General features: G+C 58.5%; 2 protein-coding genes across 2 annotated transcripts; both read left to right on the plus strand.

Moving 5' to 3' along the window:
• The first annotated feature begins 8,390 nt into the window (after nt 1-8,390).
• PCIF1 (phosphorylated CTD interacting factor 1) lies at nt 8,391-17,448 on the plus strand. The gene is made up of 17 exons (XM_054981257.1): nt 8,391-8,527; nt 8,742-8,863; nt 10,619-10,757; nt 10,883-11,007; nt 11,123-11,260; nt 11,743-11,873; nt 11,988-12,142; nt 12,239-12,386; nt 12,741-12,824; nt 13,768-13,867; nt 13,971-14,133; nt 14,356-14,525; nt 14,700-14,786; nt 14,991-15,175; nt 15,465-15,558; nt 15,686-15,861; nt 16,477-17,448. Exons 3-17 carry the CDS (start codon nt 10,634-10,636, stop codon nt 16,712-16,714), a joined length of 2,118 nt encoding a protein of 705 aa, XP_054837232.1. The 5' UTR covers nt 8,391-8,527; nt 8,742-8,863; nt 10,619-10,633; the 3' UTR covers nt 16,715-17,448.
• A 1,816-nt stretch (nt 17,449-19,264) lies between these two features.
• Nucleotides 19,265-21,436, plus strand: LOC129330890 (E3 ubiquitin-protein ligase RNF182-like). The gene is made up of 2 exons (XM_054981159.1): nt 19,265-19,308; nt 19,551-21,436. The coding sequence occupies exon 2, from the start codon at nt 19,576-19,578 to the stop codon at nt 20,320-20,322; it is 747 nt and encodes a 248-aa protein (XP_054837134.1). The 5' UTR covers nt 19,265-19,308; nt 19,551-19,575; the 3' UTR covers nt 20,323-21,436.
• Nucleotides 21,437-23,609: the final 2,173 nt, after the last annotated feature.

Consider the following 23,609-nt stretch of genomic DNA (forward strand, 5'->3'; position numbering starts at 1 on the left):
GCTGCAGGTATAACTGGGCTGGCAGCCCCTGGGCTGGCAGCCCAAGGGGTGGGCATGAGTTAGTCGGCTTTCTAAGCTGTTCTGGGAATGGGAACACCCTCAGCAGCAGAGGAAATTTATGCCACGAAAAATGACAGCGCAGCTCTTAGGCGCCTATTGTATGGACGCCTAAGTTGAGCAACACCCCCCCCCCCCCCGTGCATGGCCCCTCCCAAGCCGCCCATTGGAAAATAAGATGCCAACTACCATGGGGACCAATCTGCTCACACCCATGCACCAGCCGAGCCCCCTTCCCCGCATCCAATCAGCGACTTGGGCATCCTATATAACCTCCAGCCGGGGTGCTCGTGACCCCAGGTAAGTAGGGAGGCAGCTGGAGGCTCTACCTGAGAGCCGCCTGCTGCGGGAATTAGAGCGCGGGTTGGGAGAGGGCGCTCATAGTGACAGCGCAGGAGTGCACAGGGGAAACCGTGAAATTCGAGGTGTGCCTTGCCCTCACATATGGGGGAGAGCCATGCCCAGAACGTCTGACAACTACCACCCCAGTTCCCTTGCAGGTTGCCTGTCTCCTGAGTCCTGGCTCATGGAGGGGTGTGGGGGCACTGCTGACAGGTAAGGAGGAGCTGGGGAGGCGGCTGCCTGTGGATGAGGCTTGCTGGGAGGCGTGCGCGTCCCCTGCCTGTGAGCCAGTGTGGCCCATGCGTGCCACAGAGGCAGTTGCCAAAGAGCCGTGCTCAACACCGCTGTTTCTGGGAGGGGGGCTTCCAGCAGCCCATGTCAGGGCTCCGTTCAGACTCCCTTGGTCAGGCTCCCCCCTCGGGCAGAGGAGGAAGTCTGGCCGTGGGGTGGGCAGACTGGGTCTTCATCCCCGCAACTCCCGTGACGGTGGGTGCACAGCCCCATGAGGGTCTTCCGCTCGGGATCAGAACTCCAAGCAGACAAGGGAGCAGAACCACCAAAGGAGCACCTCCCCACTGGAGGGGCGTCTGTTGTCTGGTTGCCAGCAGCACATGCAACAATGGAGCCACTGTCGCCCCCCCCCCCCCCGCCCACACACACGCAGGTCTGTTTCCCTTTGAGGCCGGTTGCAGCCCATCAGGGAGGCGTGGCTCTTCCAGCCCCCAGAGAGCCTTCCCAGCTGTCATCTGAGCCCAGCCCACGAGTGGCTCTCGTTCCCTGGGCAGCTTGCAACTCAATCCCACTCCTGAGAAGGCAGCGTGAGGAATGAATGGCTCTTGGGGCTCTGACTGCCGCATTAACAGGCACAGCTCCGTTCCGGCCAAGGAAAGGTGGCAACACGTGGCCAGAAATCCTCTTCGCTGTCAGCAGTTTAATAAAGTCTGTGTCAAACGACGAGTTCCTCCCTGCCTCTTTGCTCGCCTGTGCCTGACAGCAGCTCCCCCACGCCCTCCTGGGGCAGCCCCACGGCACATCCCCGGGGGTGGTCCCTGGTCCTGGGCCCCAAGGATCCACCCGGCTCCTCTGCCTTGTTGGGTGGCTCAGCCCTTGAATGGAGTGGGGAGGTGTTGATCCTGTGGGGGCTGCCGCCGCGTGCTGCCTCCATCCCGCCTGCCCCCCCCTCACATGCCGATGAGGCAAATGGGGTGAGATGCAGGGTCTTGCCTGTGTGTGAGGGGGGGCATTGGCCCCCACAGCGCCACTGGGTTCTGAGGCGCCAGGCAGATAGCTGTGGCAGCCCGTGGGTTGAGGGTGATCCGTGCAAGGGGAGGCAGCCAGTCCACACGCTGCGTGCAGAAGCCCACAGAGAGGGAGCTCCTCGCCCTAGGGGGTGGGGTGTGTGCATGTTTTCCTCTTCACCAGTCAAAGTGGCCGACTGGGCAGGGGTCTGCCCATCATCCCCATTCTGACTGGGACTGTTAAACCAGGGGATACCAAAGAAAAGGGTGGCAGGAAGGCCACCGCTCTCCCCAGATCAGCGCTTCCACGTGGGATACCAGCCCAGGGAGGCGGGAACACCCATGTGGAGGTGCAGGCACACACCAGCTCTCCTGGGGTACTCACTCCCCATCAGTCTGGCTCAGGCGGCCCGAGGGATGCCCCAGCTGAATGAGCCGTTCTCCCAGCCCAGCATCTCCGGAGGGTCCTTTCAGCCACGGCGAGTGGCTCTCTTGCCCCAGCTCGGGGAAGCTAGCCGGCAGCTGTGGGGGAAACAGGGGCGGCTGTGGCAACTGCTAGAGCACTATCCCACCGGGCACCTCCCTGGGAGGGGATGACTGAGAGCGATTATCGCCAGAACGCGCCCCCCCCCCCCGTATATGGAGATCCTTCGCAGCAGCTGCAGGGTCGGGGCTGGGGAGCAGGCTGCCCTCCTCGCACCCACATAGACGCAGCCGCGTGAGGGAGACCAGCCCTGTCCAGCGGGCTGCATGATGCCGGCATAAAAGAAGAAGGTTGTCCCAAGGCTGTAGGTGCTGTGGCTGGGGCATGCCCCCCTCCACAATGAGGATCCAGCTACCCAGGCTGTGGGGGGGGGGGCTGCAAGCCCATGACCTGCTCGATTGGGAATCCACTTGTCTCCATGTGGGTGCCATGCCCGTGGGTGCAGGTGGCCCCGTTGCCTGCTCTCTGGCAGGGGTGTAGATGGACAGCGGAGATCGTGGCCTCTGCACTGGCTGTGCCTTTGCGTCCCGCTCATGTGCCTGTCATGGAGGTGGTGCGGCCGTCACAGGATGCTGGTGGGGTTGTCAGGGGAATGGTGGGGCATGTACTTTCGGCAGCGGCCTCACCACACTTCACCAGCTTTGGCCACCGGCGTAGCTCTCATGCATGTCCTTATGGAGTGTACAAGCGGCGGCACAGCCTGCCTCAGGACTGCACTGCCACTCGCATATATTTGGGGCCTGCTGACCCTCCCCCTTGCTCCCAGAGTCTCTGGCTTTGGTGTTTGGCTTTGCCCTTCCCCGCAGGCGTCGCTCCCTCCCTCCTGAGCAAAAGGGACTCTGGGACTGGGAGTTCTTCCTAGGATAGACCCAGGAGGCCCAGCAGTGCAGCATGGTGCATGAAACTGCTGGTCTAATACTGCTCTAGCAACTCTCACAAGATCAGGACAATGGATACATAGATACAAGGAAATACATTTCTATAAATGTCCTCAGGCATGATCTAGTTTATCCTCAACTTTGTTTCTCATGGTCATGAGGACTGCAGGCTGGGCCAGGCCCCTCTGGACCTCAAGGCCACAGTAAAGTGGACCTTCCTCGTGTAATAATATTATAACATTCGTTTTATATACCGCCCTTCAGGACAACTTAACGCCCACTCAGAGCGGTTTACAAAGTGTATTATTATCCCCACAACAACAATCACCCTGTGAGGTGGGTGGGGCTGAGAGAGCTCTGAAAGAGCTGTGAGTGACCCAAGGTCACCCAGCTGGCTTCATGCAGAGGAGTGGGGAATCAAACCCGGCTCTCCAGATTAGAGTCCTGCCGCTCTTAACCACTGCACTAAAGTGTGGGGATCTTGATGAAGAACCTGATGGATGAAGGTATCCAAGGCTTCTAAGTTCTCTAGAACCTACTGGGATCCTCTGCCCACAGTTAGCCTAATGTCTGTTCCAAGTTAATTAGAAATGTTATCAAAGAAAGCATTATTAAGCGCATTGAGGAACAAAGCCTGAGAAGCAAAAATCAGCATGGCTTCTCCAAAGGGCAGTTCTGCCTCACCAACTTTTTGAAGTCCTACGAGCAAGTTTGCATAAAAGTATATATAAATTCTACCCCTTAAGTACTTGCCCGCATTGTACATTTGTAAGAAAAAAAAAGTGAATGATACCAGAAGGCCCCAGGGCTGTTGCCACCAAACAGAACTCACTTTTCCATTTGTCTTCACCTCTTAGCCACTCAGACATGGTCTGGACCAGGCTCAGACCATCAGGTCGCTACCCTAAAAACTGCTGACCAGCCTTGGTATCTGTGGGGTGGCCCAGGCCAAATCACTTAGAGGTACCTTTCTGCCTCCGGGAAAAGCGCTAACTCAGCTCGAGTGCCATGGCAGAGGAGAGCCCACAGCAAAGCGGCCAGCTGGGTGGAAGGACCACAGCTGGGCAGGGAGAGGCTCTGGTTGGAGAGATGAAAGGCCTCCCGACCCAAAATAGCTGGCTGGAGTGACTCACTTGGGGTTTTCTCTCTCCCCTTCAGGGCAGGACAGGCTGGGCCTCCCTGCAACCACCACGGGCAGCTCTGGGCCAGCCCGGATGCAGGAGACACACATGGAAAGAATAGCCCTGCCATTCCCTTCCCGGAGACGAGTGGGTTGTTACTTTAATGTACTGGGGAGGGGGGGGGGGACTCAGAGATGATCACGCCACTGCTGCTTCTCCAATCCAAACTTCCCTTCTCACACCACTTCCCACCCATGGAAGAAGAGCACCGTCTCTTTTCACGTGCAGGGAGAAAAGCAGTTCAAATGCTTTTTGCATACAGACCTTAGGGAAACAGGAACCAACCTGCTTCCCTCCCCACAGCCTTGATCAAATTCAAAGGCACCCCCACCCAGCTCCATCAGAATAATTTTTTTCCAAAAAACAAGCACCTCTGAAGTTTGTCTAGTTGGGCCCTTCTTGGAGGATCTGGGGGATGCCAGAAGCGAGGCACGCACCGCTGGGGCCGGCCAGAGCCCCACGGAGGGGCCAACTGCACCACCTGAAAAGTGAGGGGGGGGGCAGAGCGAAGGAGCTGTCCCCCTCCCCCCCCATTTCTATCACAACACACCCGTCACTGCCCACCCCCCCAAATTATTTTATTTATGAGATTTATAGTCCGTTTCTCCTACTGAGACACAAGGTGGATTACAGAATATGAGATGAGTATAGTCAGTAAAGGACATTTCAATAAACAACGCCATAGGGTAGATAAATGCAAATTCACAAAGACATAATATTAGCAAAAATCCAATCGAGTTGAAGGAATGCTGAAACAGAACATAAGCCATTCCAAGAACGACATTAGACAACAGAAAACTACCCAGCAGGGTCATACTTAGAGCAACAGGCAGTATACAGGAGCACATATTCAAAGCAACAGAGAATATGCAAGGCGACATAGAGGTGAAGTCTCTGGCCCCCAACTCGCCAGCGAAGCCTCTCTTTGAGACCCCCTCCCCACAATACAGCCCTCCTGTCTGTGTAAAAAGCCCTTTTGAGGAACTCAGTTTTGCATCGTTTGCAGAAAGCCAGGAGAGTGGGGGCTCTCCTGCCCTCCTCAGGCAGCTGTTCCACAGGGCGGGAGCCACCATGGAGAATGTACGTGCACGGGCACCCATGTGCTGGGTGGTACCTGCAGGAGACCCTGTTCAAATGTGCAAAGCTGCCATGGAGGAGCATAGGCGGTCCTGTAGGTACGTCAGGCCGAGGCCACAGAGAGCTTCGTATGCGATAACCAATACCTTGAACTGAGCACGGTGACTGATGGGTAGCCAATGGAGTGACTGCAGGACGGGAGAGACGTTCAAGCTCCTGCTCGCTCCTGGTAACAGCCGAGCTGCAGCATTTTGCACCAACTGGAGCCTCCTAGTTAACTTAGACAGGATTGCAATAGCCTTGTCAGTGCATTACAATAGTCAAGTCTTGATGTTACCAGATTGGCCGTCGAGGTAGGAAGCCATCTCCCAGGCTACAGCGAGGTTGTAGAAAGCATTTTTGCAGCTGCCTTAACTTGCTTTTCTAGTAGTAGCACTGGATCCAGTATAATGCCTAGGCTCTTAACCAAGTCTCCAAGGGTCAGACAAACTCTATCGAAAGTGGGGAGTGCAATGGCCTTCAAGATCTCTGCCTTCCCAACGGGCATCGCTTCCATCTTGTCCGGGTTCAATTTCAATTTGTTCCTTTTCAGCCACTTGACCACAGCTGTCAGGCAGCAGTCTAAGATTTCCACTGCATCCCTTGGGGACCTGGACAGCGAGATACAGAGTTGGGTGTCATCCGCATATTGATGACATCCCACTCCATAGCTGCGAATGAGTTCTCCTAAAGGCTTAACGTAGTGGTTGAAAAACATGGGAGATAAGATTGCGCCCTGTGGAACCCCACAAGATAACTCCCGTTCTGGACATAGCTGATCTCCGACAGCAACCCTTTGAATCTGTTCCATGAGAAATTATTTAAACTAGTCCAAGGCACATCCCTTGATGCCCGCTTCTGTCTCTAAACACCTCCGCAGGATGGCATGGTGTACTGTGTCAAAGGCTAAATCAAAAAGAGTCCAGTAGCACCTTTAAGACTAACCAATTTTATTGTAGCATAAGCTGGACTCTTTTTGATTTTGCTACTACAGACTAACATGGCTAACTCCTCTGGATCTGTGTCAAAGGCTGCAGACAGAACCAGGAGCAACAACAATGCATGGCCTCTGTCTGTATTCAGACGGAGATCATCCACTAACGCTAGTAAAGCCATCTCTGTCCTGTGACATGGTCTGAATCCAGACTGAAAAGGGTCCAGAGCACTAGAGTTATCCAAGATCTGGAGTTACTCAGCTTCTGCTCTATCACTTTGTCCAGAAAAGGCAGATTGGAGACGGGGCACTAATTGGCCATGTCATTGTCTAGGGATGTTTTTTAATTAGCAGACGGATAATCGCCTGCTTGAGTGGCCGGGAGCCAGGGAAGGTGCCTCAAGTTAGCAGTTTTCAACAGACCTCAGCAGCTCACTTACGTGGTCCTGCCATTTCAAAGAGGGGAGGAACTGTTGCCGACTGCCATGTGGAGGAGCCCTCTCCATGCCCCAACACAGGCAGGTGAGCCTGGCACCCGCCCACTCCCATGAGCCAGTCAGGCACATGTGGCGGCTGTGCATGGAGGCGGCGGGGCAGGAGCCGGCCACTCGCCCAAGCCTGCCCCCAAGCCACCGGGCAAGTTGGTGGAAGTTGTAGCGCTGCAAACAGGCAGGCTGGCCTGTGAGTGGCCGGCCTGGGCTGGCAAGCGGCTGGGAGCTCCCCGGGAGCAGCATAGCATGGCTCATCCCACACGGTCTTCTGTATATGAGGCCTGATCCTATCTTGAGCCCCCTGTGCTTCTATTAGCAGTTTTTCAGAGGAAGGCATCCCCCCAGGCAACCTCCGGCGTTCAGGGGCAGGGAGCCTCCGCACAGCAGAGCTAAGAGGCAGCACTAGGGCACGGCTTGGGCTGCTGCCCTGGGTGGCCCTCCAGTCTGATCCGGCAGGGCTCTTCTCAGGCCTGCCTTCTGCACTGGACTCAGACAGGCTGGTGCAGGAATCAGCACTGCCAGCCACTAATCATAATTGGCGGGCGCTGCTCTTTGCTTGCTAGAAGGCCCGGTCTTCCAAAGGCTGACATCCAGAAAAATCATGAGGATCTAGAGAGGGCTTCTTCCGGAGCGGTTGCCCGGAGGCTACTGTTCTGCCCAAGAAGCATGAAAGCAGCCGGTGAGTTGGACGGGCTACTTGCCAGGGCACAGCTGTGCCCCAGGTGCCCGAGACAGCGTCCAAGCCTTGGGCAGATGCCTGCTGGCACATCTGCAAGCTGGAAAAGATGGAACTCCCTCCGGTTCCAAACAGTACATTCTGCAAAAGAGCCCCTCGCGTCGCACAATCGAGAGGACAGCAGCCGAGTCACTCCCACAGAGCTGGTGGAGACGCGCGGCAGGGGGACCGGCCCGGCCCTCCCGGTTAGGCAGGCGGCGGCTGGAAGGGAGGGAGGGACACCCCTCCGCGGGAGCCGCCCCGCCCAGCAGCAGCCGCCCCGCCCCCTCGCGGCGGGAGTTGGGGGGGGAGTTCTTTCCAGCCGCCGCCTGCTTAGCGGGGGGGGGGGGGCTGTGTTTGCGCAGGAAGCGACCCTTTCCAAGAGTGCGCTTTTACGCACGAGGAGACCCCGCCGAGACTCGCCCAGGCAGAGGGCCGCGCCTGGAAAAGGCCGGGAAGAGCGCGAGACGCTTGGTCCGTATAACTCGGCGCTGCACGTGTGAAGGCAGCACGCGTGTCCCGGGCAGCACGGGGGCTGCCCACCAGTTCGCCTCTTCGGCCCAGGGCCCCCTCCAGCCGCTCGGGAGGGGGAGGCGGCGTGTGCAGCGCCATGAGCCCGGCAGTCAAAGACGGGCTAGATCGAGGGGCGGACAGGCGAGGGCCGCTTGACACGCGCACTGTGTCTCGTCTGAACGGGGCTGCACAGGTGCCGGTCGCACCAATCCGGACCCAGCGACGCGTTTTTTGCAGGCGCAGCGGCGCCCCAGGCCCTCTTTCGGGCCCTGGCGGGGCTTCCCGCCCCTTGGGAAGGGGAGAGCCGAGCGCCGCCGCCGACCCCGATCACCGGCAAGCGAACTCGCGGGCGCGGCGGACGGAGAGCGGCGCGCCTTCACTCATCGTCTGCGCATGCGCCGCGTCAGGAGAGCGGCGCGTGCGCAGAGCGCGACGGGGCGTGTCCGGCGCCTGCGCACTGCCGGGCGCGGGTCCAGCATACAAGATGGCGGCGGTGGCTGCCAGGGTGAGGCGGCCCCGGGATGGCGGCGGGAAGCGGAGCGGCCCCCAGAGCCCCCTCGCCCCGGCCCCGCGCTCAGGTGAGCGGGCGGGCGCGGCGCGGTGCCCGGAGACCTTCCTCCGCGGGCCAGGCGGGGCGGGCGGGCGGCCGCCGGGGGAGGGGGCGGCGGGAGGGGGCCGCCGCCGCCGCCGCCGCCATCTTGGGGCGCGCGCCCGCCGCGCGCCCTTCCCCGCGCCCGCGCCGCTCCCCCCCCCCGCCGCCGCTCCCCTCTCGTCTCCTCTCCTCTCCCGCAGGCCGCCCCTCCCGCCCGCGGAGCCCCGAGCCGCGATGAGGCGCCCGCCCGCCGCGCCCGCCACTAGCCCGGCCAGGCCGCCCCGCAGCCGCAGACGTCGCCGCTGGAGCCGCCGCCCCCCCCGTGGGTACCGCCCGCTGCGCCGCGCCGAGCTGAGCTGCCGGGCGCGGGCTGGAGCCGTGGGGCGCGCCCGCGCGGGTGAAGCGCCTCGCCGTGCCCGCCCCGGAGGGAGGGAGGGAGGGCCGGAGCTGCCTGGCTGGCCGGGGGAAGGCGGGCAGAGGCAGGCAGGCAGGCAGGCAGGCAGGGCGGCCGCCCCAGGCAAGCCAGCCTTGCGCCGGGGCTGGAGCCGGAGCTGCCCGGGGCGTGCTTAGTCCTGTCTTTCCTTTCATTTGTTTCTGTCACGTATAGCCCGCCTTTCTCCCTGAGACTCAGGGCGGATTACACAGTGTGAGATTAGTCAGTTTCAAGGGCAGAAGAGCCCTGCTGGGGCAGCCCAGGCCAGCCCCCTTGCATTGCAGTTGCCCCGGAGAGCGGGGCACTGGGCCAGGGCCTCCTCCCGGGGCTGCTGCCTGTAACCACAGAGGCCCCTTTTAGTCGCCATGGCTAGGATCCACTGAGGGGCGGGATCTCCCTGTATCTGCCAGTCTGTCCCCTTAAACTCTTTGGCTTTTCAGAGGCTGGGAAGAGATAGCAGGGCCCATGCCTTCGGAGCACTAGCCTGCCTGGTACAGACAGTGCTGTGCATTCCTTGGAGGCGTGGGGAGGGAGAGCAGGCACAAGTGTGCAGCCCCCTCCCTCTGCACAGTCACTTGTGGGGCAACTGCATGGAGGAAGCAAAGACACAAACCCTCCCTCCCCATGAACTGTGGCATTTGGAGAGCCCTGCTGATCATGGGGAACAGGATGCACACGTGGCTACTTCCCGGGTGCACCCTGCAGACAACCAAGCATTGCTCAGGGGCAGGGCCTGTGCACTCACACGCCTTCTCCTCTCCCATGTGCTCAGTGAACAGGTGGAGTTGTTCTTTGTACAGGGCTACTGTAAATGGCAGGGAGCAGAGTTGGGGGCTGTGTACAGTGCAGCCAATCTGAGTGCCTGGAGGAGGCCACAAGATAGCAGTAAAAAAGAGCAAGAGCCTAGCAGCGCCTGTAAGGCTAACATTTGTGGTAGCAGATCCAGAGGAGTTAGCCGTGTTAGTCTGTAGTAGCAAAATCAAAAAGAGTCCAGTAGCACCTTTAAGACTAACCAATTTTATTATAGCATAAGCTTTCGAGAATCAAGTTCTCTTCGTCAGTTTTGATCAGGCATCTGACGAAGAGAACTTGATTCTCGAAAGCTTATGCTATAATAAAATTGGTTAGTCTTAAAGGTGCTACTGGACTCTTTTTGATTTGTGGTAGCGTGTGAGCGTTTGTGAGTCACAGCTCACTTCTTCCGATACTGAAGGGAGGAGGCACCTGAATTCCAGAGTGCTTTGAAACTTACATGTGCGCTTTTTCACACAAGCAAAACGTGACAGTGTTCCACGTTTGAAGGTAGAACAGCTGACACATTGGACAGTGCAAATACTTCTCTAAGGCCCCAAAGCCTGGCGAAGGGGAAGGGCACTCATCACAGCTGCTGCTGCAGTAGGCCCCAAGAGTGTCCCGCTTTGCATTTGTGGTACCACAAAGATGCAGGTGTATCCTGCCCTAGTTTATGCTTTCCTGCCTTTGGGGTGTCGGGATGAGGGTGGGATTGGCACATCCCCTCTTGAATTCAGAGCCTGCAGTGTAGCAGGGGCTGCATGCTGGGATCTTGGTGCCGCTGTTCCTCTGGCCTGGAGAAAGGACCTGCTGACGTGTTATTTCTTCCTGATTCCCCACCCCCCACCCCAGTGCAATTGCTGAGCGATGGCCAACGAGAACCACGGCAGTTCTAGGGAGGACGCTGCTCTGATGAGCCACTCTCCTGGCACATCCCATCAGAACCAGCCAAGCTCTCCTAAGCCCGTTCGGCTGGTGCAGGATTTGCCAGGTAATCACTGGCTGGCTGTGAGCGGGGGCGGGGGGGGGGCTGCGTGCCTGTGGGTGAGGAAGTCCCTGCCTCCCCCTTAGCTGAGCCTTTCTGGTCCCTAACTCCCTCTCCTCTCCCCTCCTCAGATGAGCTCGTGCAGGCTGGCTGGGAGAAGTGCTGGAGCAAGCGGGAGAACCGCCCTTACTACTTCAACCGCTTCACCAACCAGTCGCTCTGGGAGATGCCGCTCCTGGGTCAGCATGATGTCATTGTGAGTTCCTGGGACGCAGGACTGACTCCCAGCTTGTGGTGCTTCTGGCTGTGTGTTCTGGGGCACGCGCTGTGGGCCACCGGCCCCCTAACAGCTCTTTCCTTGGGCTCCCCAGTCAGATCCTCTCGGTCTGAATGCAGCTCCCGTGCCTGCGGAAGGGGGAGTTGGTGACGTGGCCGCTGAAGGCAAGGTGCAGAAACAGAGGCTGTCGGAGGAAGCTCAGCCCAGTGGCAACAGTGTGAAGAAGCCCAAGGTAGGCCTTGGCCCCCGCTGGGTCCTCCAGAATGCCCAGACAGTCAGAAGCCCTCTGCAGGGCGGTTCAGAGCGATGGCCAAACGAGGCAGCTCTGCCGCACAGAGAGCTAGAAGCCCAGTGGAGGAGCCCTCGGAACAAGCCGGGGGTGGGTTTCTTGGTGGGTCAGATGGGATTTCATTTTTTAAAGGAAAGCCTGCTCGTGGGGTGAAGAGTTGAGGAGAATTGGCCATCTCAGACACATCTTTCCAGCAGCCTTGCACTCCGGCTGAGCTCATTGGCTTTCTGTGGTAACCTGGTTGCATTTTGCCAGGGCCTTAGAGAGTGCAAATACTCAAGAAGCTGTCTTCTGTCTGTATGGCCAGCAGGCACCTTGCTGAGTCAGGGCCCCTCTCCTCACAGCATGGGATGGAACTGCCCCCCCCCCCCCGCCGCCCAAGCGGATCTTGCTTTGGCCGCTTCTTCTAGTGTGGTCTCTTTCAGGTTGACGTATCAGGGAACCCTCCCACTCAGCCCGTCTCCAACTCCTTCAGTACGCCTGGGACTCCTCTTTTGAAGATGTGGGGGGTTTCTCCTGAAGACAAGCAACAGATTGCTCTTTTGCGACCAACCGAGTGAGTCACAGTTGCGGGGGGCTGTGTGAGTGCCTGCTCTGTCAGGTCGGGGCCCAAGTCCTCCTCTGGTCCTGGCTCCTCCATGCCTGGCAATGACTCTCCCTTCTCCTGCAGGGTGTACTGGGACCTGGACATCCAGACAAATGCTGTTATTAAGCAGAGAGCCCCCTCCGAGGTGCTTCCTCCTCACCCGGAAGTGGAACTCCTTCGATCCCAGCTGATGCTGAAGCTGCGCCAGCATTACCGAGAGCTTTGCCAGCAGCGCGAAGGTAGCTGCTTGCTCACTCTTTCCCACCTTCCTTCCAGTCATTGCGACGCTCTTTAAGCCTAGCCCTGGAAGTGACAGCTCCTTACTTCTGCTCCAGGGATTGAGCCTCCGCGGGAGTCCTTCAACCGTTGGATGCTGGAGCGGAAGGTGGTGGACAAAGGGACAGACCCTCTGTTGCCAAGTGACTGTGAGCCTGTGGTGTCTCCTTCCATGTTCAGAGAAATCATGAATGACATTCCGATCAGGTACTGTCAGAGGATGGGGAGTCACAAAGTCTCTAGGTCCGTGGGGGCAGCAAGCCTAGGCCGCAGCCCTTTACCACTTTTGCGTGTCGTATTTCTTGCTGTGATCCTGAGGCACAGGATATTGATGGGAGAACTGTTTTAAGGAATATGCTTATTTATTGCACGTTAGCACTTTACTTGATTCACTTTTGCGCTAGTGTATATTAAAAATTTATATATAATTATATATACTCTGTTGACTGATTTGCTGCTATTTAAATATTAGTCACAGGAGGGTTGGAGACCCTTTGTGATGAGCTTTAGTTAGGCCTGTTGATGCTTCTCTGTATAGTTGAACGTTCGCGTGTCTTGCAGGTTGTCCCGCATTAAGTTCCGAGAAGAAGCCAAGAGGCTGCTCTTCAAATACGCTGAGGCTGCAAAGAGGCTCATTGAATCCAGGTTGGAGCCTTTATATGCAATCCATTCTTTACTATCGAACTGAAACTTCTGTTAGTTATTTAACAATATAAAAATGTGTTTTATAAGTTAATTAATGTACAAAGTACTATTGGGCATATTTATAGGCTGTAAAAGTATAAATATCTTTGTTTTTTGTAAGAAAAAATGGGAAGTATACCCAGTACTTAGAATCATAGAATCATAGGGTTGGAAGGGACCTCTCGGGTCATCTAGTCCAACTTGAGAAAGAGTTGCAAAGTGCTCTACCCTTTGCTCATACCACATAAACTTAACTACTACTATCTGAGAGGTAGGGAAAAAATAAAAGTTGAAACTAGAAAACAGGTTCTGTAGTAAACAAAAGAATTTATTATTTGGACAGAAACTCTTTCATCGACTCACAACAGGTTGAACTACCGTCATGTTTAGATATTAAGCTAAATTTTATAATGTTGAAAAGGTATTGTCAGTAAGTGCATTATCATGTTAATTTTAGCCGAAATGCTTTATGTTCAAACACAACAAAAAAATACCCATGAAATTCAGAATATGTCTACAGTATGTTTTTTCCAGCACTCTCCCAACTTTCCTAATGTTTCCATTGGGAAAATTGAGCAAGTTCTCAGACATTTTCTTGCTATACATTTGAAATTAATGAAATGCTTTGTAAGATGAAACAAGGTTTTTCTCGCTCAAAAAGAGTAAGATATTTCATAGGAGTGTGTATTTTCTTCTTCTTTTGCTGTAGTCTCCAAAATGTTCCTTTTTTCCCATTGGAAAATGGGGGGGAGGGGGAGTCCTCAGAGAAAAAAATGAAAAAACTCTTAAAAGTTTTTCCTTGAGATTCTCCTGTCCCCCACCTGCCCCCGCCATGCTTTTCTAAGCCAAAACCAACTTCTTGATGCATTCCTCGGAGTAAAGTCTTGCTTGGCTCTGGGTGCAGGAGTGCCTCTCCAGACAGCAGGAAGGTGGTCAAGTGGAACGTGGAGGACACCTTCAGTTGGCTGCGGCGGGACCACTCGGCCTCCAAGGAAGACTACATGGTCAGTGAATCCCCAGCCTCGCTCTATGATGGTTGCAAGCCTACGGGCGCTGTTGGCTCTGGGGCCACTGGGAGTCTGAGGGCTTTTCTGTTCATGCCTACAGGACCGTCTGGAGCACCTGCGCAAGCAGTGTGGCCCGCATGTGTCTGCTGCAGCCAAGGACTCTGTGGAGGGCATCTGCAGCAAGATCTACCACATCTCGCTGGAGTACGTCAAGCGCATTCGTGAGAAACACCTGGCCATCCTCAAGGAGCACAGCATACCTGGTAGGTACGAAGGGGGAGGGGCACCGGCTGGAACAGTCGTGGCGCTCCTTGGACTCAAGCAGCCGGGTTCCCTTAGGGCACGTGTGGGGCCGCAGCTGTTGCAGCGCTGTGAGCCTCAGTCCATGTATGCAGACTGGCCTTTGCTCGGTCCATTCTGGCTTGTGTGCTGTGGAAGGGTGGTATTGAATATAAAGGGACTGACATGCCACACCTGATACACAGCGGAGGTGGAGCCTCCAGATGTGCAGGAGCGGCTTGTCTACTGCTTCCCGGTGAGGTTGGCCGTCCCCTCCCCAGCACTGCCGAACGTGGAGATGCACGTGGAGAACGTGGTTTGTGTGCGCTATAAGGGCGAGATGGTGAAAGTCAGCCGCAACTACTTCAGCAAGCTGGTATGTTGGGCGGGGAGGGGAGGGTGAAGCAAGGGCCCTTTCTTGTGCTGTTTTTCCTGCTTCGAAGAGGGGGGGGGGCGCCTTCGGTCAATAAATGGCAAGCCGTGCCCTGGGGGAAGGGTGGGGCAGGCCTGTCTTGGCTGTGAGTCTGCAGCAAATTCCTTTTTCTTGCAGTGGCTACTATATCGATATAGCTGCATTGACGATTCCAGCTTTGAGCGGTTCTTGCCGAGGGTTTGGTGCCTTCTCCGCAGATACCAGGTAGGTTGGGGCTGTTATTCTGGCCTTGAGCTGCTGCGGCCTAGGCATTGGGAACCGGGGAAATGAGGCATAAATCCAGAAGGCGCTAGGCCGGGCTGCTGCGCCAGGCGTGGCCTTCCTTTCACGGTCTCCTCCGGTGCCGCTTGTGAGCTCAGCAACCTGCTTTGGTCGGGGCCCTGAGAGCTGGTTGGTCTCTCTCGACAGATGATGTTTGGTGTCGGGCTCTATGAAGGGACGGGCCTGCAGCGGGCGCTCCCAGTGCACGTCTTCGAAGCCCTCCACAAACTCTTTGGGGTCAGCTTTGAGTGCTTTGCCTCCCCCCTGAACTGCTACTTCAAGCAGTACTGCTCTGCTTTCGTGGACACGGATGGGTATTTTGGATCACGAGGGTGAGTGCCAGGGCGGGGGAGGGACGGAGGGAGGGGGATGTGTGTGCGCCCGTGTGCAGCTTTGGTCCTGTGGGGCCGGGGGGGTGAGACGGGAGGGAGGGTGACTTCCTGCTCAGTGGGGGATGGTTACGGATGGGGGGGGGCATGCCTGGGTCCTTGCTAGCTGTGCATGGCTTTTCTGTTGCTGAGCAGCTTGGGAAACGAGGGGCTGGGGGAGGGGAGTTGGGGGCCTTTGGGGGGTGGCCCCTCCCCCTCACCGGCCTTGGCTGCCTCTTCTTCTTCCCTTCAGTCCCTGCCTGGATTTCTTCCCCATCAGCGGCTCATTTGAGGCCAACCCTCCGTTCTGTGAGGAGCTGATGGATGCCATGGTCTCTCACTTCGAGGTATGCCCCCCCCCCCAGCGTTGCTTTGCTTTGGGACCACAGTGGCTTGGGAGGGGTTTTGCTGCCCCACACTGTGACGCCCAGTGGCTGGTTGTGGACGAGGTGGTTCCTTCTCCCCACGTCTTAGAAACTGCTGGAAACCTCGAGTGAGCCGCTGTCCTTCATCGTCTTCATCCCCGAGTGGCGGGACCCCCCCACCCCGGCACTGACACGCATGGAGCAGAGCAAGTTCAAGCGGCAGCAGCTCATCCTGCCCGCCTTCGACCACGAGTACCGCAGTGGTTCCCAGCACGTGTGCAAAAAGTAAGCCAAGAGGTGCCCCCGCCCTCCTGCCAGGATGCCTGCATCTCGGAAGGGAAAGGCCGCCTGCCCTCTCCCTCCTGAGCGTTCCTCAGCGGGCCTTTCTTTTGACTGGCTCCTTTGGGCTCCTTGTGAAAATCTCCCTCTTGTGCCCTGCTGAGAGAAGCAGCACCCTGGAAGCCGCCCCCCCCCCCAGGCCTCTGCCGTCTCCTCATTCTCCACAAACACCCTGGCTTGGGGGGGGGGGGGGGTCATCTGACAAAAATCAAAGGCCGGTTAGTCCAGGGTGGGCAGGATGCTGAACTTGGGGCTTTGTGTAATTGTCCTGTGGACATTGTTGGGCATATTGTGATGGGTCCCAGTGCCAGAGCCACTCTCCTGCCCAGGTTCTTGGCTGGTCCAAATTCTTCCCCTTCTGCACTGGTCCCTACAGCAATCCCATTATGATCTCCAGCCATGCTCCCTGATTCCCCCCCCTCCCCCAATTCGGAGATTTCAGGGACCGAGCTGCCACGTGTGCACTTTCTGGCTGTTCTTGCCTGGTGGCTCCTGGGGCAGTGGGGGGAAGAGGAGGGTTAAGGCTCAGGGTGGATCTTGAGCTATTGTCTTCTGTTGCAGGGAGGAAATGTACTACAAAGCGGTCCACAACACGGCCATCCTCTTCTTGCAAAACAACCCTGGGTTTGCCAAGTGGGAGCCCACCTCTGAGCGGCTGCAGGAGCTCCTAACGGCCTATAAACACTCAGGGCGGACCCTTGCCGCCCCATCTTCCTCCTCTTCCTCCTCCTCTGCTCCAGACAATGATCGAGATGCAGTTCGGGAGCAGAGCACCAGTCGCGAGACCACCCCCAATTAACAGCCAGCTGGCTGGGCTGACAGACTGGGGGGGGGGGGAGAGTGCCCCGCTGGAGATGAAGCCTGGCGGAGCAGCATGCACCTGCTTCTCCACTGCTGCAAGCCCTTGGTGGAGAACATCGAGCCTTGGAGCCACACCACAGGACCCAGAGCAGGCGCCTGCTGCTCCCTCCCTGAAGGAGCGCACAAGAGCTGTGGCAGAGGGTACAGACAGCAGCCTAAGTGGGCCAGGCAACCAGAATGAGGCCTGAGGGGGTTGGGGGCAAAGCCCTGGCTCTCAGCACTGCAGCAGGAACTGGGACTACTTTTGCCTGGGAGAGGGGGGGGGAGTAGGGCTGTGCTGCGCACTGTGGTGGCTCTGGCCCAGCCCAGCTGTGTTTATAATGTAAATATGTGTCAGTGTGATAACTCAGCTCCGCACAGGCCATCTTGTTGCCTTTCTCTTGTTTCTTGCCCAAGCGTTCCAGTTGCGTGTTCTCACTGATGCCGTTTACTGTAAACCAGAGCAAAGGCGTTCAAGTGTGTGTCTGCAGAAGTCTTGGCCGCCATTTTGTAGTTGTCATGATTTCTACCTGAAGCCCCAGCCTGTCTTGGAGGCCCTTGGGTTTTGTTTTTTTTAAGGATTTAATTTAACAGCACTAACCATTTTATTACTTCTATCAAAAGTGCAAAGGAAAGTCTATTTTTGATTTCACTTCCTAGTTCTTAGGAACATTAAAAACCAGCATTACATTGCCTCCCTGGCCTGGGTGCATTTAATCCTCAGCTTTGGTCTGTGTTGGGTCGGGCCTCAGTTTCAGAACGGAAATCCCTACCGGGACAATCTCTTGCAGGGGGCCAAGAGTTGCTGCCGTGAATGAAATAGACCCTCCTGTGTGAATCTGACTTGTGTGGGGCGGGAGAGAGGAGGGGTTTATTCCTGTTCCTTGAACGGGGCAGATCTGTTTGGAATGCTGCTCCGAGAAACCTTAACCTGCTTGGCTTCCCCTCCTCTGTGCTTTTCTCCTTCCCATGGGCCTGACTGTGGCGTTGCTGACTGCTGCCTGGACTTGCACCCCAGTAGCACCACAGATAAGTCACAGCCCAGACTTTGGGACACCCTCCGCTCCGCCCGTCCGTCCGTCTCTAAGCCCATTACCACTGAGATGCGCAAGAGGTTTTGGAGCTGCCTTCTCCCCCAACCCCTCTAAAATACACTGGGGGCTTTACAGGGGATAGCAAAGCCACAGGGGGCAGTCTCCTGATGAGTGAATGGTTGCAAGAAAGTGACGGCAGCCGGATGCAGCCGTCAGCCACAATAGGGTGTTCCGGTACAGGAATGTAGCTGATGCCCGGCAGTCCTGTAGGAGCACTGCAGAAATTCAGGCTGTGGCCGCTGTCTGTTTCCTTCATTTAAACCTTGCTTTTCTTCTGCTTAAACTTTATTCTCGCAAGGACACTCTGATGGAGGCCAGGCTGAGGGTATACGAGTGCCCCGTTGCCCACCCTTCTTTGCAGAGCAGGAATTCATACCTGGTGTCTGCCAGATCCTAGTCCAGCCTTTTAAAGACTAGTGCACACTGGCTCTCTAGACCGAAATCCACTTCCGGAGAGTGTTTGCCCTCCCTTTTCATTGTCCTTTGGCTGTAACGAGGAGTGCCAGAGCAGTACCTGTTGCAGTCTCATCAAATGGCGGAGGGGAAAGAATAATATTTTGAGGGGCAGGAAGTGGACTGGCAGAGCCACAGTGCCTCAAGTAGGATCACATTCAGACGTTGCAAAAGGAATATACTGCGTTGGAGACGGGAACGTGTAGCCTGTTTGGACCACAGCGACAGTTTCTGGCTCTGCAGTGCGAAGACGCAATCCTGCCCTTGGCAATTTGCGGTTCTGGTCAGCAGCCACGCTTGGCCCCCTCTGCCAGGCCGCCTGCCCCTCCTGTTGCCCGCGCTGGAACAGCCAAGCCTTCGGAAGGCGCTGCCCTGCGAGTGGGCAAGATCCGCAAGGCCCTCCGGGCCCGGGCTCTGGTCTGGGGGCCACCGGGGCGGGGGGGGGGGCGGCGTTCTGCAGAATGTGCAAAAGGGGCGCGCGGGGGGAGGCGGGCTCCAGTGAGCCGGACCCGCCCAGAGGGGGAGGGCTCTTGCGCGGGGGGTCTCGCCTGCCCCGCTCTCTGCCCCGCTGGCTGCGCTCCGCTCTCCGCGGGGCCTTCCCGTCTCTCAATCCCGGCGCCAGGCGGCAGCAGGAGCTTCGCGGGCAAGGGCGCAGGAGCCGCGTCCGCTCCGCCGGCCCCTTGGCGCTCCAGCCCCGGCGGGCGGGCGGCGGCGGCGCTTCCTCCGGCTCGGCCAGGGTTGCCGCGGCAACGGCGGGGCGGGTGCCCGCGGCCTGCGCGTGCCTGGCGGGCCGAACTGCTGCGGAGCCGCTGGGGAGGGCGCGCGGGCCGGGCCGCGCAGTCCAGCCGACTCGGGGCTCCTGCGGGCGGGCGGCCGCCCTCCCCGCCGCCGGGGCTTCCCTCGGGGCCGGCGGCGCCCCCAGCCAGCGCCCAGCGGCTGCGCCTGCGAGGCCCCGATCCGCGCGCCCTGGGCTGAGCCGGGAGCCGGGCCGGACCTCGCAGCCCAGGTGAGAGGGGCGCGGGGGGTCCCTGGTCCCTGCCGGGGGCGCGCTGGCCGTGCTGTCGCGGGGGCGCTTGGCTGCCTATCGGGGGCGCGGGCGGGTGCCCGGCTCCGAGCGTGCAGCAGGTGCCTGCCCGGGGCGGGGGGCCGAGGAGCCGTGCTGGGCAGCCGGGCTGTGGCTGAGCCGTCGGCTGGCGGCTGACCTCTCTCTCCTCCTCCTCCTCCTCCTCCTCCTCGTCCCCCTGCCAGACCTCCCCCTCCCGCCTGGGCCGCCATGTCCCTCAGCCGGGGCAAGCCGGGGGGCTCCCCGCCGCTGGTCTTCGCCGCGCCGGAGATGGAGTGCAAGATCTGCTACGAGGCCTTCGACGGCCACGCCCGCCGGCCCAAGCTGCTGCCCTGCCAGCATGGGATGTGTGCCAGGTGCCTGCGCAAGATGGCCGACGTAGGCGACTCTCCCGGGTGCCTCAGCTGCCCCTTCTGCCGCCAGGAGACCCTCTTGCCTGACCAGGACGTGGGCCAGCTCCCGGATGACGGGCGAGCGCTGGCCCTGCTGAGCTGCCGAGAGCGGGCCCGCAAACAGGGCCACCCGGCCCTCTCCCCTCCGGAGGTGCTCCTGTGCCCTGGCGTCCTGGAGCCCTTTGGGGAGGGCAGGCACGGCTCCTCTGACTGCCTGGTCATTACCCTCCTGGAGATGCCCGAGGACTTGGCAGCCCCCGAGGGGGTGGGGCTCCTGGATGTGATGCGGCTCTATCGCCCCCCCAGCTTGGCCTCGCTACCTTGCCACGGCCCCCTGGCCAAGTGCCAGGCGTGCAGCGCCCGCCACACCGTCCCCCGCTTCCTCGTGGGCGTGCTTTGCCTGGTGTATTTCAGCTCCCTGCCCTTGGGCATCTATCTCCTCCTCGTGGAACGCCTCAGCCTGGGCATCGTTCTCGTGAGCCTCGTGCCCTCCACACTCATCCTCTGCATCTTCTACAGCCTCTGCCAGTGCTTGCGCCATGAAATCCTTGACTTCCCCTCTTGAACCGCCTGGCCTGCCTGACACGGGCTGGGGCTCTGCAGGACTCCAAGGCCCAGCGCCTCCTGCGGGGCTGGTCCAGGGGCACTCTTGCCTGCTCCCGTGGCTGGCCCAGCTTCACACTCCTCCAGTGCTCCCGGCAGTGGCTGCTTGGACCTGGATGCAACTGACCCGCGGGGCACCTTCAGCCACAGAGGAGGGCCTGCGCTCCCAGCGGGAAATTGGGGCTGTGCCATCATCTGGGAAGAAGAGATTCCTAGCCCCGTAATGCTGCAGCCACCCAGTCTTGAGGTCTGGTAGCGTGGAGGCTTGCTACTGTCTGAATGTACGTTGCCTTTCCTCTGAGAGCTCCTGGTTCCGTTTGCCACACTCTCCTCTCCACAATAAGCCCCCCCCCCAGCCGCCCTTTAGTCCACATGGGCAAAGACAAAAATGCTTGAGTATTCTTTGACAGGGTCGCCCAAACCTCGTTTGGCAGGTTGTGCAGGGTCAGTGCTCAGCAGCAGCAGCAGCACCAAATAACGTTGGCAGTGTGCTTCTGAAGCCAGGCCAAAGGAAGGCCCCTCGCCTCGGTGCCACGCCTGTGGGCTTCTTGCTAGTGCCCACCTACCTCTCCTGGAAACGGGGGGGGGGGGGCGCTTTGCTCAGATCCAGAATGGTGGCTCTGAAGGGTGTGTGTTCTTTGCACATCACACAAGTAGGAGCCGATGATTCTCGGGCACAGCTGACGCCCTGCCACCCGCAGAACCGGAAGTGGTCGGGCTGCTGATGGGACAGGCAAGGAGGGGGGGCCACACTAATGCAGAGTCAGTACGGAGAAGAAAACGGGTGGGGTACGTGGGGGTGGGGGGGGATTTACATTCCGCAGGAACATCCCAGTGCGTTTGCACGCTGGTTTATCCGATCAAAATATACATTGAAGTTACGTTAAAATTGCAAAGAATACGAAAAGAAAGACTGCAGTGTGATTTCGATGGAATCTCAGCTTCTAAAAAGGATTTTCGAGAAAGACGTAATCTGACCCACGGTAGAAGCTCTTCCTCACAGAGACCAGGCTCTTTACGCGCACTTCGTAGCTTTCAAATAAACATGAAATTTCCAAAGTGTAAGGAATAAAGAACGTGACCAACCTTTAAAACAACCTTGTCTAAGGATGTTCCCGCTATTATAAGGTGTAAAACATTTGGCTACTGTACAGGGAGATGGGCAGTGCGCTCCTGCGGTCCGCCGTGGCGCTGGTGCACCTGCATCTGCATACCTGTGGCACTGCTTGTGTGTTCCCTGAGGACTGTCCCAGGAGAGCTACGCTGGTGGCCGAGCCCAGCAAGGCCCAGTTGGGCCGCAGGTGGGAGCACATGCCCTGACATTCCCTGACCTCACCAGCTTCCCCACTCCCAGTGGCCACGCCGCCCCGAAGACGGGCACGTGAATGGCAAGCAAAGGTACAGCTGATGCGTGGGCCACGATCCCTGCTGCCCTTCGACACCTCCCCCTCCCTGCCAGAGAGCAGCAGGCAGGTGGGAACCACGTGCCCCCATGGACACAGCACCCACGTGGAGGCGAATGGTTGGAGAGAAGCCATCATGAACAAGTCCCGGTTCTGGGGTAGCAGACCCTGCAACTGTCCAGGCAAGTCACGGATCTGCAGCTCCTCTGCTGGCGGCACCTACCTGCCCCACGTGGCCCAGGTAGCTGGTCGTGCAGGGGGCTGTGCCATGGCGGCGCCTGCAGTCCTGCAACTCCCTCCCATGCTGACATCGTACAGCCCACTGGACAAAGGTGTCCTTCCCCAGCCAGCCGTGCACATGTAGGTGAGAGGGGGTGGTCTGCCCCCTGCTCCCAACTCTCTGCCGCTGCAAAGGATCTCCCTGTGCAGATGAGGGGGCTGTGCTGGTGAGAACCTCTCAGTCATGCCCTGCTGGAGAGGAGCTCACAGCAGTCCTGCTCTGGCGGGTGCCGCCACTGCTGCTGGCTGGTTTCCTCCCCATGCCAGCGCGAAAGGGCCACTCACCACAACTGAAAGGACCCTCCGGAGATGGTGAGTGGAGAGAGACGGCGGGGCGAGGGGGGAGGCTCATCCGGCTTGGGCGACCCAGCAAGTACCACGCAGGAGCTGGTGCGTGCTTGCACCACCACACCCCCTTGCAAATCCCGGGCGCAAAGGCCATCTGCCTTGCTAGAGCCTCAGCGGTGTGGAGGGGGTTGACAGGTCTTCCCTGCACACGGCAAGTCTTCATGTCCCGCCCCATTTGCTGTGCTGCCACGTGAGGAGTGTCAGGCAGGATGATGGTGGCAGGCGGCGTCCCCTACTGGAACGATGGACTCCTGCTCTGTTCTGGGGCCAAGCCACCCCATGGGGCAGAGGTGCTTTCTGAATCTCTGGGGCCACCACTTCCCTGGTGGCCCAGGGCTGGAGACTATCCCTGGAGATGTGCTGTGGGGCTGCCCATGGAGGGGAGCTACTGTTGGCCATGGGCAAACAAACAGGCGAGGAGAGAGTAGTCGTTAGACACAGACCTTATTGAACTGCCGAAAGCGAAGAGGATGTCTGGCTACGTGTTGCCAACTCCCTTGGGCCAGGATGGGAGCTGCGCCTCTTTGCGCTGCAGTCGGTGCCGTGGGAGCCATTCCTGATGGTGTCTTCTCAGGAGTGGGGTTGAGTTGTTGAGCTGTGGGCTGCCTGGGGAACGGCTCCATGGGCTGGGCTCAGATGGTGGAAGGATCACGGGCTGGATCAGCCATGCTTCTTGGCCTCCCTGATGGGTCGTAATCTACCTGAAAGGGAAACACAGACATGTGGCGAGAGGTTGGCCCTCGCACAAGCCACGGCCAGGTCTGCCACATATACTAGGAGGGTGGCCGTGGCCGGGTGCAGCAGCGGTGGTGTCATCGGCAACCAGGTTCTGCCGGCAACCAGATGAGGAATGCTGTTCCACCAGGAAGGCACTCGTCGTCTGTGTCTGGCTGTTCCATTCCCATGGCTGCTTGTAGCTCTGATCGTGTGAGGGAGACAGTCAAGGGGTTGTGCGCCTGCTGTTGTGGGGGTGTTGCCAGAGCAAGTACCCAGCTACTCTGTGGCTGTGCCCTCTTCTCTGCCTGAAGGGTGTGGGGGGGGAGGAGTCTGGCCAAGCAGGACTGAGTGGAGCCCTGGCATGGACTTTGGAGGCCCCCCTGCCGCCAAACAGCAGTATCAATTACAGCTCCCTGGGCAACTTTGGCAGGCATGGGTTGTCTCCCCCCCCCCTTGCTAGCAAGCCTCAATCACAGAGGCCAGCATTGGGGGGGGGCACAGG

The sequence above is a fragment of the Eublepharis macularius genome, chromosome 5 (assembly GCF_028583425.1).
Source record: "Eublepharis macularius isolate TG4126 chromosome 5, MPM_Emac_v1.0, whole genome shotgun sequence".
Lineage (NCBI taxonomy): Eukaryota > Metazoa > Chordata > Lepidosauria > Squamata > Eublepharidae > Eublepharis > Eublepharis macularius.